Genomic DNA, 18,262 nt, shown 5'->3' with positions numbered 1-18,262 from the left:
ACTGTTTTCTAAAAACGTTTCAATATATAAGAGTTATTCTGCTGCAAGTAAGAGGTGCTTTGGCAAGAAGTATCCCACAAAATGTAAATGAACCATGCAGAGATCTCAAAGTGACATGATTTTTTCCTTGAAAGGGCTGTGACTGGTGACAAGTAATGTCACCCAATACAGCATTTTAGTGCACACACCACTGTGCAGTTACAAATAAACACATTCTCTAAAGTTCAAGTGATGTGACTGAAGAAGCTCAGTTTGAGGGAAAAGGAATTTAGGATACCAAACCTACCTTTTTCCAACAAAAAAACCTCTGAACTACTGTAGTTTTAACCAACTTTAAAAATGAAGTGTTCCAACTTCTAGCTTACTGAAGGTTGACACAATAAAAGAATATTTCCTATAACTTTATTAAGACTCCTTGATGTAACAACAATGTACACAAGGTCTTGAAAATTGCAGAGGCTCTATGGGCAGAAATGCTCTCAGAATATCATGACAGTAGTAAGACAGGCTATCTTCTGCCATTTGAGGTACTAAAATGACTGGTTTTATTTGAGCATCTGTATAGAAAGTCGTGCAGAGCCACATGAAAGCACAAGAAGCACTTACCTGATTCCTTCTGTTGTGCAAAGGTACATTCAGAGCATTGTATCGAGCAGATCCTACAGGACAAAAATTCAGTTTTATGCACTTGTTAAATTGTGGGGGAGAGATTTTTTTGTAAATACTGATTTAAAAAAGAAAATTAATTGCAGGGATATTACAGGTTATGTAAGCAATTTTAACTAAAGAGATACAAATAATTGACTCCAATAAAGTAGCCCTAAATATCCTCACTTAAGGATTTCTGTGATTGAGTGGAAGGGAAAGCAGTTCAATACTTGCCTCAGATTTTAAGTCAAATTTAATCATCTGAAGACCCTGAATTTGAGAAATAAGAGCAGACTCCTTTTGCCTAAAGAACAATATTCATCACAAACAAGAGTGAAAAAATCTTTTAAAAGCAAACACACTTAAAGAATTCAAGATTATCTTCAAATTTCAATTACATGCCAAGGAGAGGCCAAGTAAGACTAATATATTTTTGAATGGTTTCCATGCTTTTTAAAGCTCTTGTATACATTTAATATGGTGATAATTAAGACTAAGAGGTACTCTCCATGTATTTCAGCATTCTTCTCTAGTCATGAAGTAACCAGAATGATTATTCAGTTACAAGCAGCCACAATTAGAGGGGCAGAGGGCTATTTGTACCTAGAGAACAGCTTACAAAGCCTTAGAGATTTAAAAGGGGTCACATCCATTCTCAATTCAGTTGAACAACAACCAGCTTAGTTTAAAATTTGCTCACAAAGGAAATTTACAGTTTTTTATTCCTTTTGTCTCATTCACATTTGGCTATTAAAACATGGGAAGAGGTAGTTACATTTAGAGGAAAATAACCCTGTCCAAAATTATTGAATCCTACTTCTAAATAAATGCTTCAGGAAACTTTCTGCTCTGTAAATCATGCTTAGCAGTCATTTGATTGTTACTGAAATTAGCTGCTAGTTAAACTTGAAGCCAACTACAGGGTCTATAGGAAGACAGCTGGAATCCAGAGCAAACAAACATTTCCTGACTTCCACTGATCTATCACTAAAGAAATGTTCTCCATTTGCAGTGTTTTCTACTACACAAGCAAAGGTATGGCAGCTGAGTGAGCAGATAAATTATTTTAGCAAAGTTCTTGCTACAATGATAAGCACCTAAAAAAAAGCAAGCTAAAGAAGCCAGAGAAGTAGAAATAGGCAGCAGATGCCAGGCAAAGTGAGAGAAGTGAAAAGGATCCCAACTCCAGGCACCAACACCTCAGTGTGATATGCTGTATGGGAGTCAACTTTTCCTGCAGAGATGATAATCTGCTGTTCCCAAGCCAAGACTCACTGGATTGCCAAACCACTGGAGAGCTTGGCACACTCACCCCTGCAACACCTGCCAGATCAGCTTTTAGAGAGCCTAAGGCTACTTAAAACACTGTCAGCAGGTTTTAAACTGAATGAAAAATGCAAACAGCCACCAATGAAATAGACAAGAAATTCAAAAGCCTGTTTTCACTTCTCTGCTCTTTCTTCACTACTTTGAGCTTTTTCACTATTCCAGGTCCTCCTGGTCTTGAAGAGGAGGCAGTGCCTGCCCAGCCTTGTGTTCAGCTGTTTAGGAAAGCACACAGTGCACAGCTGCACATACTAACCCATGCTTGCAACAAAGCCATGCAAAGGCTGAGCACTCCTAACTCCAGGGGCTCCTCTGCACTTCAGCTGATCTAGCAGCAGTTGGAAAGGAAGCAGAAAAAACATTGCTTCAGGTAAAAGTCCCCAGGTCCAAAGGGCTTTTTTTCCCCATGAAGGGACAAACAAGTCTAAGCAGCCTTCAGGTAAGAACTACTCTGTGTGTTTTCTGATCAATGAGACAGAAATTCCCCACCAGTAATAAGTGCATCAATAATGATGCAATATCTCTGCAGCCACCAGTTTTCCCCCACCTTAACTTACTGCACCTCTTGAATATACCCTGCCAAAAACAATACTCTTTGAGATGAGTATCCAATCTTTATGGAGCAGCCATTAAATTGACAGTGTTCCTTCATCCTGTCAACACTAAATAAGACAAGTGGCAAATCACTCAAAAGCCTTCAAAAGTTGCAATTTTCATTATACATATAAAAACCTGGTATTTTAGAATTACTGAAGAAGACCATGACAAGTATCAGGAATACTTACTACAGTTACCTCCAAGTGTCTGTTCAGATGTCCCACATTTCTTACAGCTAATACATTTTAATTCAGAAGGAGTACTCCCTCCAGATGGATACCCAAAAAAAAAGAATCAAACAAGATACCCAGACCAAGGCAATACGTACTTGTGTCATTAAAAGGAACTTTTTCATTAATTATGCATAGAGATTCTTCCAGTCTACTGCCCAAAGCTGCTTGAAGATTCTTTAGCTGTTGCTGGCTAAATAACAAAGAGACAAACGAAAAACCACACACACACACATTGTAAACCTTTACAATTTCATCTGTATCACCAACACCATAACTCACTAGAGGCATCCCTTGAGTGTACAGGTATCTGTGTCCTTCTAGAAGTTAGAATAAATACAGTGGGAGTCATTTGTCCTCTTTATCTCATATTTAATACAACATTGAATCCTAATCCTAACAAAAGCAGGAAGTTACCATAAACCTGAAAATCCTAAATTTCATTCTTGAGAAGCTCCATTTACTTCAGAGTTAAAATTCACCTCATTTTCTTATAGTGCCACTATTATATAAGCTATATGAAAGCATTCTTTTCTACTAGAATTTGGATGGGAAGGTAACAGGGCCTCCAAATTAGTTACTGTGCATCCAATGCATTCCAATAAGCAGGCAAGGAGTTGTCAATAATTCAATTAACTATGTCACATCACTGTTTGAGATACCTCAAAGGCTTTTCAAAACCCATATTTAAACACTGCTATGATACTGCCTATTCTGACATGACTTGACAATTATGTTCCTGATGCATTCCCAAGAGATTTTTCTCTAAGTTTTCTTCATTTGCATTTGACTGTGCATGTACATGTGAACCTAAGTAATTAAGACTGCTAATATAATGAGAATAGGTTGCAGAGATGAACAGTAACATATTCCAGCATTATATACATGTATCTACAAAGAAGGTCCATTATTGATTCAGACCAAATTCCACACCTTACCCAACTTAGGGCCCCAAATTCTTCACTGTTTTGCTTCCTGTTTGACATCTAGAACTCCTGCACATATAGTGGAGGGTCAAAGTGACAGGGTTTTTTTTTTCTTTCCTTACAATATTTGATGCAAAGAAACTCAGCAACTCTAACAAAGCAAAATAATCCAAAATAGACAAGGAAGATATGAAGAAACTGGCCAATAGGTAGCTCATGCACATTAAATACTTTTCTTGGAGAGCAGCTCCATAATTGCACAGAAACTGTACAGCAGGTACTGCAGTAGCACTGAGCATGATAGAAAATGAACTCCAAGACAAACTGCAAATGTACTGATATTTCCTTTTCAGACTTACAGGAATGACAAACAAGTAGTTTGACATGTTTTGCCTTACATTCTGCCCTTTAATTTTCAAGGCATGCAGGCTGTCAAGTCCCATATCCTCTGGCTTTTCTGAGTAAAGTGTGGGTGTCAGAGGCAAATGGATCCCTCCCCCTGACAAAGCAGGGAAACAGAAGGGCAGCATTCTCAGGGACACATCCTGCCATGTGTTCAGCAGACAGTGACTGCAGTGTTTAACATGAAGTGTCAGGCTTTATTATTTTTAAAACTTAATATGGTATAATTAAAATAGTAGGGATAACTTCTTACAATGACATCAATTACCCAGTCCCATAGAACATGATAGACAAAGCCTGAACTGACTAGTAGCAGATTAAAACTACAGCTTTTCAAACACCACAAAAAAAGCAACTAGCAGCCAAACACAGCCTTCTCCCTCTTTTGTAAGTCATTTTTAGTTAAACCCTGACTTGTATTAGTGGAGTTATTGGATACAAGTATCTTCACATCTATCAACATAATTAAAATACACACTTGAAGGTTACCATGTGAAAGCAGGAACTCTGCATCTGACCACTCACTATACATCTTATTCATTACATTAAAGATCTGTACTGCACATGTATGTTCTAAAAAATGCAGCTTAATGCACTTCAGAGAAATGCACCCTAATTTCATTTGGGCCACAGTCCTCAACTTCTACAACTTGTCTTCAAGACAATGAAAATATTCCAAAACTAACAATATCATTCCCTGATAAAAACTTTCAAATATTCTAGCTGAGAACACTATACCCGAAGAAAAAAAATTGTTCGAGAAGCTTCTGCAGTGAAGGGGGATTTCTGAAACTCTTTTCTATCAGTTCTCTCAGCATATGTTACCCAAACTTTGTTCTTAGAAGCAGTTTTTACAAACTCACATATCTTTGTTTCATACAGTTTTTACTCTCTATGGTTTTCAATTACAAATAAATTCTTCAAACTTTCATCAACATTACTGGTATTGATAAAGCCTGGAGACAAAACTGCTCTTACTCAAAGCAGAAACTGTCTAATGGAATTGTCTGGTTCCATACATAGCAAAGGAAAAGGAGGCTTGACCTGCACTGCTCACATTTGTCCTCATGATAATACAAACTGAGTTTTATCAAAGTCTTTCAATTAAACCCCTTTATAAAATGTTATTATTCTTAAAAACAATCCAGTTAATGTTTCACAGCAATGATTTCTTTACATCAATGAAATAAAGCCACTTACCATTCTTCAGTTCGAAGCCTACAGTCCTTAGCTTCTCTTTCTAGTGTCTGAGACTTGATCTTTATGCAAGAAGATAATCTCACAATGTAAGTGCTGACACAGCAAGACATTGCATTTCAAAACTTTGCAAACTTGCAAGCAAGAGGAAAAACTCCTTACTTCTAGTTTGGCTTTATCATTCTGCAGCTTCTCTATGGTCTCTGTGTATTTCTTTGTTAAGCTGTCCACCACAGCTTGGTGCTGGGCAGCATCTGTTTCCAAAACCTCCAGTCTGCTCCTCAGCTCTGCTTCCAAACGTTTGTGCTGCTCATCTGCTTCAAAGAACTACAGCAAGGAAAGAAAAGTTCTTTTTAAAAGCTTCATTTTACTACTGAATCCAGTCCTTTAAGTTACTCCAATTTCATTAGGCAGATCAGGTTAACAGCAATTACCAGTTCTCAGAAAAATAGAAGTTTTATTTTATTTACAGAGAAAAGATTCGGGAAAGTTTTGTAGTAGTAATATATTTAAATATATTGCTTTAAATATATTGCTGACTAATAGCAGGCACATGAAAAACTGAACTTGAGCCAAAAGGTTTTTCTCAAGTTTTCTAAAGTGAAATGCATTCCACTTTGGTGAAGTAGTTCCTAATTATGGCAACTTGCAGAAAATATTTTAAACTTTAAAGCAATTCTGAAACAGTAAATGAACTAATAAGAAATTTCCTATCAGTACCAGGCTATTTTCAGTAGGGCAGCTGTCACCAAAAATTAAAAATCTGAATGAGAAAACACATATTATGTGATTCTACACACTGTCTTAAGAAGTCAAAACATACTTGATTTGCCTGGTGAACATCTTTATAAACAATCTGATCTAATCTACTGCTTTGCATACAACTAAGCTTCTAAACCCAGCAGTTTTCAGACAGTACTTTACTTTCCATATCTTTGGTTGTAACACCAGTTCTCTGAACCAACAATAAAGGCAAAACACAATTTCACTCACAAGTATATGCAGTCGTTCATTTTCTTCTATTTTCTTCTGCAGATCTTCATTGAAGACACTTTTCTGTTCTTGACTCAGCTGAGATGAGGATTCTACACTTTTCTAAAAGAGTCAAAATGCACTCATTATCTCCAAGTGCCAGGTTTGGGGGAACAGCTCCCACAGGTAACTCCCAGAGGGGCACACCAGGAGATGTCCTGCTGACACTGAGTGACACATCAAAAGTGTGAATATTGCACTCAGCAGCAGCCTCAAGGCAGCACACTTTCCCTTCCTTGTTTAAAATACACCCCCGTGACCCTGCCTGGGGAAAGCCTCCACTCAGGAGTCCCATTCACACCCACAGGAATCAATCAATCCCTTGGATGGGCAGCAGCCCACCTGAATTCACTGGGATCCTGATGATCCCATGCAGTCAGCAATCCCAAACCCTCCATACCCAGGCTCAGCTGCTTTGCTGGCTGTGTGTAAGGCACATCTGTGCCCAGGTGTAAGGCAGGCTGCTCTCAGCAGGCTGCAGCACAAGGTGCCATGGAAGCACAGGCTCTTCCCTGCCCATCAACCATACATATCCCTCTGCCTTCTTCCTCATTTTCCACTCATTTAATCCAAAAGACTCAGATCACTGAATCCCCATACCACACTGCTGAGGAAAGGTATTATCTCCAAACACAGGGGAGACTCTGTGCATTTAAACTCAACACCAAACCTCAAGAATTAGGGATGTGAGGGCAGATAAGTCACCTCTGTGTTTGATGCCAGCCTGTGGACTCCACCTGAGATATGGGCACATGTTCTGCTCCTTCTAAAGGGATTGCACTCTAACACAGACCAGGGAACTAAAGCTGTGCATTTTAACAGGAAAGAAACTCAGTGGCAATTGTTTACAAAGCTACTAAAGACAGGCTGATGTCCTTGAAAATTTGGAAACACAGCTAGAAAAACAGTAACTTACACAGTTTGAAATAAAAGAACAGAAGGGTCAAGCTGCATTTGAAAGAACAATCTATTGTGGTGCATGAATAATGCAGTCAGAAGCACTGTGCTTGTGAAGGAATTGGACAGCAGAAAAATTGGCAAGAGTTTATGGGAAAAGTAGGAAGATGATCATATTATTAATCAATTGAATGATTTCTTTAAAGCCAGTCTTGATAACTACAGCACATTGAGAAAAGACAGCACAAAAAAGAAAAGACAGCAGTAATTAAGAGGGGATTCTTCATGAGAAAAGCAGTAAGAAATGCTTGAGAATTAAGAATTACTGAAGTCCAAGCACATCACCCCTGGAATTGTGATATCACCTACAGAAGGCACAGCTGGCCTTAGAACATGACATCACAAGGTTTAATCAGCAAGCATTTTGGCAGAAAAGACCACAATGCTGAAATAATTCTGTCATTTTGAAATAAAGAATACAAGCTAAAAATTTAGATTTCAAAGCTTTTGACAAGATTCACATAGAAAAGCTATGATCACAGGCTGAAGAATTAACTACCAACATCAAAATTACAAAGCAAAGAGGTGGGGATGGGAAATGAGGAGTGATCAGCTTTCTGCAGAGCAGCTGACTAACCACAGAGCTCCAAAGTATTTCCCACTTTTTTGAACACTTAATAAATACCCATAAAAGAAGACAGCAATTCAGCATCAGCCAGGTGACAGACTAGAAGAGTAGAGAACTACACATCATGCATTTTATATATATATATAAACATGTGTTTTATGGGTGTTTTCACTCACATCAGGTAAAATAACACAAGTTCTGACAAGAACATTAAGCTCAACCCTTGCCACAAAATACCCACTGCTAAAACTCAGGTCAAGGCTCTGACAGGTGAGGAGCAGACATCTGCTAAGCAAGTTTTCTTTGCCTCCAGCACATACCTTGTTCTTTTTGCCCCGAGCTTCACTTAATGCAAGTTCATCCTGAAGTAGCTCCACCCGCTTGGCAAGTTGCTGATTTCGAAAGGTCAAGCTGTCCATTTCTTGTTGCAGTTTCCTCAGGGACTGATCCTTCATCTTCAGCTGTTCCTGAATGATTAAAAAAAAAAATAATTTTAAAATCTTCACATTTATTTTTACAAGTTAAAAACAAGTTAGAAAGTTGCTACACTTTTGAAACACTGAAGAGATAGAAAGTATCATTTCTGAACTAAAAAAAAATGTATTTCACTTCCTTGAGCTGGTCACAGATCATACCCAAGTAGCTATTTCACTCTATAATTATCAAGAATCAAACTTCCCCTTTTACAAACTCAGCACTTACAGAGAACAGGCTAGCTGCAAAACAGAAATTCTTTTACTAAAATCAAGCTCCCTCTTCATTCTTTTATTGACATTACTTTTTAGTAAAAAGTACCCCTATACACTAATTTTGTCACAGCTTAGTCCACCTGACATGAGCAGTTTTTAGAGATTACCTTCAGTGAGGCAGAGTTTGCTTGCTCATCTACAACTCCTTTTTTCAAGACTTGGTTCTGAGCACGAAGCTGAAAAACAAGAGATGCCAGTAACTATGAAAGACAGCAGAATGAACAAAAACCATCCATGAGAAAGTGCAGAAAGCATCACATTCTCTCAGGAGAGTGCCACATATGACTGCTTTTTCAAGTACTTTCTTAGTGGTAAATAGCAGTGGTATCAGGTTTAAAAGGCATCCAATTCATATCCTGACTTGCCAAAGAACAAGCAGTAATTTTATCCCTGAACATTTTGGTCAAATACAACAGAATTCTTAATAAATATCCTTGGAGACCAGTTACTTAAATATAATTAAGATATGAAGAACTAGGAACAAATATAGAAAAGCTGCAACCTCTTCCTCAACTTATGAAGCTCTTGGTCATATTCAGGGCTATTTCTGTCTCTCCCCTCTTCTTCCCAAAACTGTTTATAACCAATTCTGGAACACAAGCAGGACTCAAAGTCAAAATCTGTATCAATTCAAGAGGAATCTAATGCAAAATTACTTATTGCCAGTGGCAGCAGATGATCCAGAGAGAACAAAAAGCATACAAGGAAAAGCCCTCTAAGCCTTACTTGCACAGTACCCAAATCTGAGCTAAAATCACTGCAGTGAAAAGTGATCCTCAAGAAATCTATTTCCCACAGAGTCACTCCACAGAGTACCTCTACCCTGCAGCAATGAGGACTCTGACACTTCCATCTTCCCATTCCTCAAAATTTGCTTGGATCCCAGTTTCTCCAAAGGCAGTTTGCACTCATTTGACATGTGCGAGTCCAGCTGTTGCAGATATTAACTAAAAGGGTTTGTGCAGGTATCTGGCAGGTGCATAAAAAGCAAGACTCAGGGTAAACCAGCAGTGGCTCATTGTTTCAGTGTGATGACTGAGTGTGTTTGAAAGGTCAGAAGTCACTGCTAAGCTGTTTCCCCTGCAGTATTCCCACTGTGCTGCTCAGGCATCACAAAGGCAAGGCAAGAAACCTCCCAGAGCACAGAGAAAAACTTCCAAGCACAGATTTCCCTAGCAAGAAGGAGAAGTGCAGGAATTTTCTACAGCTGTCTCTGGGCCACAGCTGCTCCTGTAGGAGCAGAGAATGAAGCAGCTCAGTCCTGCTGCACCCACAGACTCAGCTGCAGTGGGACCCACACAGGCTGCCCCAAAGCTGCTTTGGTTATTCCTTCAGGAGACAGCTAGCAGCTGCAACTTGTCAGAGTCTCTTCTTCTCCTCATCCTCCCTCTGGACTGGTCTGTGAACCAAGAGGAAAAGCAATCCTTTGGCAGGGATTTCACCCAGCACTGCTTGAGTCTGTCAGGCTCTTGTCCCCCTCTCTCCACGGCTTTCAGAGCACCTTTGGGTGAGCAGGCTACTCCAGGGCTATTCTCCATTTCCACTGCACACAACAAGCAGCCAACAACAAAGAGAAGAGATTTCTGCAAAGGGGGAGTCCCACAATGAGCTGCACTGCATGAGAAATAGGATGAGATGAAAAAAAAAAATAGTTCCAGCAAAAAGGATGAATGGCACAGGCTGAGAAGTGCTTGGTGAAGCTCAAAGAAAGCTTCTGGGCACCATACTTAAAAAAAGGATCCAGCAGTGGGAACTTTTGGAAGCTATAGTCAGAAGTCCACATTTCCAATGCTCATTCAGGAATCAAGCACCAACATCCCTCCATTATCTCATCCTCAGCCACTACTGATCTCCAAGGAATAAGAGAGCCTCTGTATAAAACAAGGCATGTGAATTCTGTGACCTACAAGGCTGCAAAGCAAATTAAATGTTCTTAAAGCTATTTTGTGGCAGCACTAAAAGGCTATCTATCTGTAAACTATTTAGATGCTACACATGGTGTTTTTGTACCAGCTCCAAGAAGAAGAGTGTTTAAAGACATGGTTCTGTGAGCTGGGAGGAGTGTCAAACACAGACAAGCGCCTTGTGCCACTTGCTGATGTGAGGCTGAACAAAAAGTGTTGCCTTTCTTCCCCAGAGCTATTGGGGAACTCTGCCACTCCAGACCAAGAATCTCCTCTTCCTTTCAGTGAAGAAGACAGAATGAAGGGCTCTGTGCTGAGCAAGGCTCCACAATTTCACCTCAGGCACCTCGGAAAGGAAAGGCATTCTCCACTATGGGTACACATCTTCGTAAAGCAGCACCAGGAACGGGATGTAAAATCACCTGGGGCAGAAGAAGGGGGACAGACAGGAGGCAAACGTGGAAGCAAATGTCCTGCTCGCTTCCAAGCGCCACCGACACCGCCGAGCTCCCGCACCCCGGAGCTCACACGGCCGGCACCGGGCAAATGTTCAGCGGGCAAAGCCAGGGCCCGAGCCCGCCTGGAAGCGAGGAGCAAGGGAAGCGCGGCCGGTGTCAGTGCCCCGGCACAGCCAAGCCCGCTGTGGCTGTACCAGCACGTCCTGCACACGGGGCCGCTCAGCCGCGCTCCCCCGGCACCGCAAACCCGCGGCTCCCGCCTCACGCCCGGGGAGGCACCCCCGGCACCCCCGGCACCCCGCGGAAAGCAGCGCTGCAGCCCCGGAGCTGCGGGCCCCGCTGGTGCCCGGTACCTTGGAGTACTCCTGGGCCAGCTTCTGGTACTTCCCCTGCAGCTCCGCCGCCGCCGCCATCTCCGCCCCGCCGGCTCGGCTGCGCTCGGCTCGGCTCGGCCGGGCTCGGCTGCGCTCGGACGGACTCGGGCGCTCCCGCCGGCCCCGCACGCCCGCGAATGGCAAGACGCACTTCCGGGTTCAGGGCGGCGGGAACGCGGTGACGTAACCGCGCCGTGCGCGAGGCGGCGGGGGCGGAGCTTTTAAGCCGCCGGCGCCGCCATCTTGACGCAACTTCCAAGATGGCGGCGGAAGGGGGGCGCGGCTGCGGGGGTGGAGCCAGCCTGGTCACGTGATGCTGGCGAGGCGCTCGCAACGTTGCCTCGGCAACGGGCTACGGGGCGCCGCCCCGCCCAAAAAGCTTCGCTCGCGAACGGGAGTGCGGGTTCACGTCGCGATAATCGCGATGCTCCGGTGTCCCGGCGCCATCCCGGCGCATCGTGCCGGTCCCGCGGCTCCCCGGCCGGGCAGCGCTGTCGGCAGGGGGAGCCCCGGGACTCGCACAGACGCTGAGGGAGCCGCGGGTATTCGCGGGCCCATGGCGGATCAGTGAGACAAAAGGCGGGTCCGACACTTCCCTCAGCGCCCAGTGCGGGTCAGTGCCCGCGCCCGGCTCTTCCCGCAGCCTCCAGCCCTTAATGAGGGATGTGAAAAACGCCAACCACTTGTTTTTAAATTTTTTAAATTTTAATGATAATAAAATGGTTATTTAAAATAGTAATATAATTAGAGTAATAAAAATTTTGGGCAATTTGGGTTAGGACAATATGAGACAATAGAAACAAAGAATTACAGACAGTCTGGGTACCTCTTTCTGGGCAAAATAAGCCCGAAAAAGGACACACGTTAATAGAGGATTAACCCTTAAAAACAACAGCCTGTTGCATATTCATACAGCTCATACATGATGCATAAATTCCATTCAAACACAGGATTCTGTCTGGTCAGTGTCAGCTTCTTCCTCTGAATCCTGCCGGCGTCTTTATGGCTGAGCGAGGCAGGAAGACGTTCATTTCTTCTGATAATGGAGCAATAAATTCTTTTTTTTCTGAAAGATTTAGGTGTCCTATAGTTGCTATCTCGCTGCGAGTCCTTTCTTTAAAAAGTATCTTACTTAGCATAGTTTCTATTTTAACATTATAACTTAAAGCTATATTTAACACACTACTAAAAAATTAACACAGCATAACTTTCTAACACAACACATATAATATTCATTTTAATATTTGTGAAAAGCCAATAATAAAACACACATTTTTCACCAGGAGATGCTGAGCGTATCCATTATATCCCAGTGAAGGAGAGCACGGGTAGATCCCGGGCCATGCATTGCCCTCTCCGTGCAGAAACCCGAATTCCACAGTCTGGGGCATCACTGAGAGGGGATCTCATCGATGCGTGTAAATATCTCAGGGTGGCAAAGGGGAGGGTGCCAGGCTCTGTTCAGTGGTGCCCAGAGGATGAGGAGCAATGTCTGTAAACTGAAACACAAGAAATTCCACCTCAGCATGAGGTGGAACTTCTTGTGTTTCAGTTTACAGACATTGCTCCTTTACACTGAGGGTGTCAGAGCAATTGTGCACTCAATTTCCTTACACTGAGGGTGGCAGAGCCCTGGCACAGCTGCCCAGGGGGGCTGTGCAGTCTCCCTCCCTGCAGACATTCAGAGCCCACCTGGACACGTCCTGTGCCACCCGCTCCAGGTGACCCTGCCCTGGCAGAGGGGTTGCAATGGGTGATTTCCTCAGATCCCTTCCAACCCTAACAATTCTCTGATTTTGTGATCCTGGCTTTCTGCACCCAGTGTTGTCCTGGAGGGGCCCTTCTCTGGTCCCTTCTCTCCAGCGTGTAGGTCTCTTTTTCAGAGCCACCTTTGAGCTTCTCCAGCATTCATCCTCCTTCTGACATTGCTGGGACGCTTCTACTTACCTCATATTTGCTTCTTTATCCTCAGACTGGCCAAACATTCAAATGTGCATGCAACCATCAGCACACTTCAAGCAGAAAATGAAAACATCATAAAAGGTGTATTTGGTTCTGCCAGTCAATGCAGAATTTTGTTTCTGAACATGACTGGAAACAGATGTGTAAGGAAAAGTGTAATAAGGCAAAAATGTGATGAGACTTCACCAGTATATGCTGAGCATCTGGTGATTTGCAGGTTAAGGGCTTCCTGGTCTAGGACAGAGATGTAGCAGCAAATTATTATTTTTGTTCTGTTTCCATGGTATCATTTTTTTCCACTTGATTTCAGCACAGTGTCTTCATAGCTGCTCCTCAGTAGTGGGTAGTGCTAGAGGTGATAAATCATCTTTTTGTTACCTCCTTTTGTCTTTGTTCCCCTCCAGTAGGAGCGAATAGAAGGTGCCCATAATGGAAGCTCATTTTTTTCCTTAGTCTTGAGGCTTTGATGGTGTGTGCTGTTCTTTTGCTTATCACAGTAGTGAAGTTGGCAAGCCCTAAATATGACACGGGCCAGATTAGTAAACATGTTTGTGTCTCCACAGGAAGCCTTAGTGTTGGAGGACATGTTGCTGATCCCTATTGCCAGCAATAGCCCTGTGCATTTTTAGGAAGTGTAAAAGGGGAGATAGGCAAAACACACACTGTCATCATTCATCCAAATGATCTTGCTGCTGTTCTGCTTGACTAGAAGAGCTTAAACAGCAATCCTGGAATAAGAAATAAGGAAGCTGTAGTTTTGAACTATTAGAGCAGATACACTTCTCTTTCCACTCCATTTTGCATCCCTTACAGAAGTTTTCTAGTGAAGCAAAGAGGTTTGCAACTGCTGCAAACAGATCAGGGATAAGAGCAGCATGCCTTCCATGGTATATCCTTACATGTCAGTGCAGTAAATTTTGTATAGCAAAATTATTTAAAGCCTGTACATTTGACTCCAACCCGTACTTTTAAGTTTGCATTTTCTAGGATGTGTCTTTCATTGCAATGTTGCACTGAAATACTTTGAACACTCTTTGCAAGCACTCCCGAGGTTGTGCTGCCTCCAGAGATGCTTTTGGGATGCAGCTCTCCCCTGTCTCTGGTGCAGTGAATGCTGGCAGAGAGGTTTCACAGCTGAAAGCTGGGAGAGGAGCTCAGGGAATTACAGTGCCTGGTTGGGGCAGAATGAATTGCTTCCCCACTGACAGCAGCAGTGCTCCTGGCTGGGCAGAGAGCACTCGGAGTGGAAGAGCACAGAATTTATTCTCCTGCGTCCACACAGAGTGATAAGACCCAAGTGTACTTCATATAGGGCATTTATCACAGGAGGCAATGCCAGTTGCTTGGAACAAGTGAAAGGAGCAAATAAAAGCTGGGTGCCCTTACTGCTTTAAGCTGAGAGCTGGCTGCAGGATTTTTAGGCTCACCAGAGCAGCCCTACTGCAGTGTATTTAAGAATCAGGCCAGCCTCTTGTGTTTTACAGTGGTTCTGTCTCTTGCCCAGTTTCTCACAGATCCCAGAGTCCCTGTAATATCAAGAACATACAACATTGTAATTTATCAGTTATCCCATGGTGGCTCTTGGCAAACAGCTTCAGCAAATTTCCCTGAAAACACAGGTGACCGAAGTTAACTTGCTGGTTTATTGAGGTTTTTTTCACTCTTTTGCAGGAAATTCTCAGATTCATCCACTTGATTTGCTGTGGCAGCTGTGAGTGCTACTTCCCCAAACATCAGCTGTGCAAAAAATGTCTTCCTTGTTCTGTTTCCTCTCAAGCACATCCTTAATTCTCACCTCTCCCTGGAGAGCAAGGCTGTCCCAGCACTCAGGGACGTGTCACCACAGCGTGGTGTCCTGAGGCTCCCTCAGCACTGACTCAGTAATTGCAAGGGACTGCTCCTCTTGGCAGGAGTTTGGAGTGGGAGAGCTCATGGGGGTGGAATGCCAAGCAGTGTGGGGTGGTTGGCACAGGACCCCCAAAATACAGCCTTCTGTGCCCCACCCACGGGAATAAATACAGGTTACGGCAGCAGGGCTTAATGCAAGCTCAGAGGTGATGTGTGGAGCAAGGGAATCCCTCCCAACACTTATGGCAGTTTTGTTTCCATGGGGAGAACAGACAGCAAAGGATAGACAGAGGCTGTCCTTCCCTGTGTCTGTGCTCAGCAGCTGCTACAATGGGTGTTGAATTCTGGGGGCTATCTCAAGACAACGAATTTATTTAAGAATTACAGTGATTGTTTCAAAATCATCCTACTTTCAGGCTCATTTCTCCTCCCTTCTCAAACTGTGTCTTTTCTTCTGTCTTATTTGTCAAAACTTTTACTCACAGACCCTGGGAATAGGTGCAGATAAAGAAATAAACAAAGAACATGTTTCAGCTTATCCAGCATGTTTTCTATGCTTTGGGAAAATAAACTTCATTGTCATCACTTATGTCCTCAAAAGCACTCACAACAAAAGGGTTTCTAAGAGACAGGAAAAATTCAAAAATGATTGGAAGGGAGCCATCTTCAGTCATCAGACTATCACAAGCAGCAAATAAACCACATCCTCAGAAGCTGCGAGCAGCCGAAACTGGTGTTTTGTTTCTGTTCTCGTAGCAACGGCAAGTCTGAACAGCAGGATGTGTGCTCACAGTGCACGCTCGTTATTTCTCATGGTGACTGTAACACGCTGCTCGTTAAGAATAACCCTTCACCTCGGCAAAACCTGATTGCTCTGATAGAAAAGGGCAAGCAGTAAAAAAAAAACTAAAGAAAGAAAGAAAAAAAAAAAGGTATATGTATGTACAGATAGTGCACCTCACAGACCAGTTTAGTTATTATTCATTATCGTGATTTCGGTGTTCTCACAGCATTTAAAAATAGAAATGGGAACAAGTCTCTCTCTTTCTCTCTCTCATGTCCCTTCCCAGCCCATAGGTTGAATAGCTTGAGTCATCTATAGGGTGTGTGCGTGGCCAGGGGAGCGGTGCCTTTGTACAGAAAGAAATTGCTGAGGACGAGAGGATGGAAAAAGTGAGCAGGCAGCTGCCTGTGATAAGTCAGAGCTGAACTTTGCAGCTCACATTCCACGTGGGTACAGCACATACCAGCCCTGCGTGCAGCAGCAGGAACTGCTGTCGCTCCACAGCAAATCCTGATACTCACTCCAGAAACCAGCAGAACTTAGTAACAGCTCAAAAAGTTTGGGGTTTGAATGTGGAATTCCCCCTCTGCAGGGAAGTGAAACCTCTTCCCAAACTCTGCCATCTTTTGTTGAAGGTCTCTGCATCTTCTACAGCCTCGTTTCTTGCTTTCTTCACACTTGCAGGGGCCATAGCTGAGAAACCTCAGCCTGGCTAGAACTGCCCACACTGAAATCCCTGAGTCTTGCACGTTTGCTGGTGAAAGAAAAATAAAAGCAATATACATTAAAATCCCAGGAGAGAAATTGCCTGATTTTACAGAGAAAGAAATAATGGAGGAGGAGCATTGTGAAGATTGTGGAATGAGAACTGGATGCTCTCTCGTGTGCCCCAGTTGTGATACAGATCTGCAAGCCTTGGGAAGAAGTCCTGACTTAGCCATGCAAGGAACATCCATCCATAAACCTGGAGCTGTTACCACAGCAAAGATGTTGTGGCTTTGTCTTCTCTCTGGTGACAGACATATGAGCAGAGAAAGGAGAGAGCTGGGAGGTCCACCAGGAGTTTAGGAAACATTTTGATCATAATTACACCTGTTCATGATCTACTTTTTATGATTATTTTTAAAAGGATTGTGGTGCCTCTGGGAATAATTTGGACTTTTGGAATGAGCTAAAGACAGGTCTCTGATGTGTAAAGACCAGGATGCAAAAGAAGGGGATGGAGGAGATGTGGGGCAGGGCTCCTCACTGACAGCACAGGGAGAAGGCACAACACACCGCGCAGGAGGAGAAAGCCACAAACAGGTTTTTGGGCAGCATGAGCCCAGAGATAGGAATGGGAGCTTGGAGCAGTGGAAGGGAGGATTAAAAGGCAGCAGGAGAATATCCTGATCAAATCAACTGCTGAGAAAAGTGCTTTGGCAGGGACTGGTTTGTCTTTGTGCATTAGTGAACTGGGAAGGAGATACAGCACAAGGAGCAAGGTGGTGTCAGTTTCAAGCCTTAACAACAGGAGGAGGAAGAATCCTAGGTGGGATTATGAGGCTGAGATGAACTATTAGCATTTAAAATATGAATAATCTAAATTTTTTTTAAAATTTTAATGCAATTGTGGGGAGGAAGGGCTTGTGCAGTTCTCAGTGTTTTTTCTTTTGTTGTCGTTATGATACTGACCAGTTATAGCAGCATTATCTCAGCTGAATGAGATATCACATTAAGAAGGTAGCAGTGGACTTGAGTGCACTTACAGGGATGTGTAGTAATTAATCAAAGAGTGACACAGCTAGTCAGATTTTTATTTCTTTTTTTTTTTTTTTTTTTTTATACCTGAGTAGCATTCCAGCCCTCTACATTTTAGAAAGAAATAAAATGCAGTTAACTATTAAAAAAACACCACACCAAACAACCCCCACAAAAAACACCAACAAAAATTCTCTGTAGAATTATCTATAATTATCTTCATCATTATCTATAATGATTTAAAAGAACTAAAGTTTTCCTGTATTAAAACCCCTCAAATTTTAAAATGACACAATTTTCTTCAAATGCCTTTAGATAAGATGACAAGCTGCTTAAGCTAGATGAAATACAGCTAGAAACAAGAGGACACATAATATTACTAAAAATTGAAGCCTAATTGTTATTGCCACCAGCACTCATTCACTTGAAATCCAGCATTCCTTAGAAGGAAAGCAGGGGTGAGCCCCTTGCACAAGCCAGCAAAGAAAGGAAGATTCCCAGAACAACAATGCAGGATTTTCACCTCTAATTGTGTCCCATATTTCTGTGTATAGATCAGA

At 42.6% G+C, this 18,262-nt stretch overlaps 1 protein-coding gene across 1 annotated transcript in view; it reads right to left on the bottom strand.

Annotated features, from left to right (window-relative positions):
• The window catches only part of PPP1R21 (protein phosphatase 1 regulatory subunit 21), a 31,595-nt gene extending 20,139 nt beyond the window's left edge, over positions 1 to 11,456 (bottom strand). Inside the window, exons 1-8 of the mRNA XM_063152466.1 lie at positions 11,348 to 11,456; positions 8,740 to 8,808; positions 8,204 to 8,350; positions 6,320 to 6,421; positions 5,489 to 5,653; positions 5,330 to 5,388; positions 2,900 to 2,994; positions 607 to 659 (exon numbers count right to left, since the gene is read on the bottom strand). Of these exons, the coding sequence (XP_063008536.1) occupies positions 607 to 659; positions 2,900 to 2,994; positions 5,330 to 5,388; positions 5,489 to 5,653; positions 6,320 to 6,421; positions 8,204 to 8,350; positions 8,740 to 8,808; positions 11,348 to 11,407 (750 nt within the window). The 5' untranslated portion in view covers positions 11,408 to 11,456. The remainder of the gene's footprint in view (positions 1 to 606; positions 660 to 2,899; positions 2,995 to 5,329; positions 5,389 to 5,488; positions 5,654 to 6,319; positions 6,422 to 8,203; positions 8,351 to 8,739; positions 8,809 to 11,347) is intronic.
• Positions 11,457 to 18,262: the final 6,806 nt, after the last annotated feature.

This window comes from Melospiza melodia, chromosome 3 (genome assembly GCF_035770615.1).
Source record: "Melospiza melodia melodia isolate bMelMel2 chromosome 3, bMelMel2.pri, whole genome shotgun sequence".
Taxonomy (NCBI): Eukaryota; Metazoa; Chordata; class Aves; order Passeriformes; family Passerellidae; genus Melospiza; species Melospiza melodia.
Note: the sequence above shows the minus strand (reverse complement) of the source record. Positions and strands in the feature narration are given on the sequence as shown.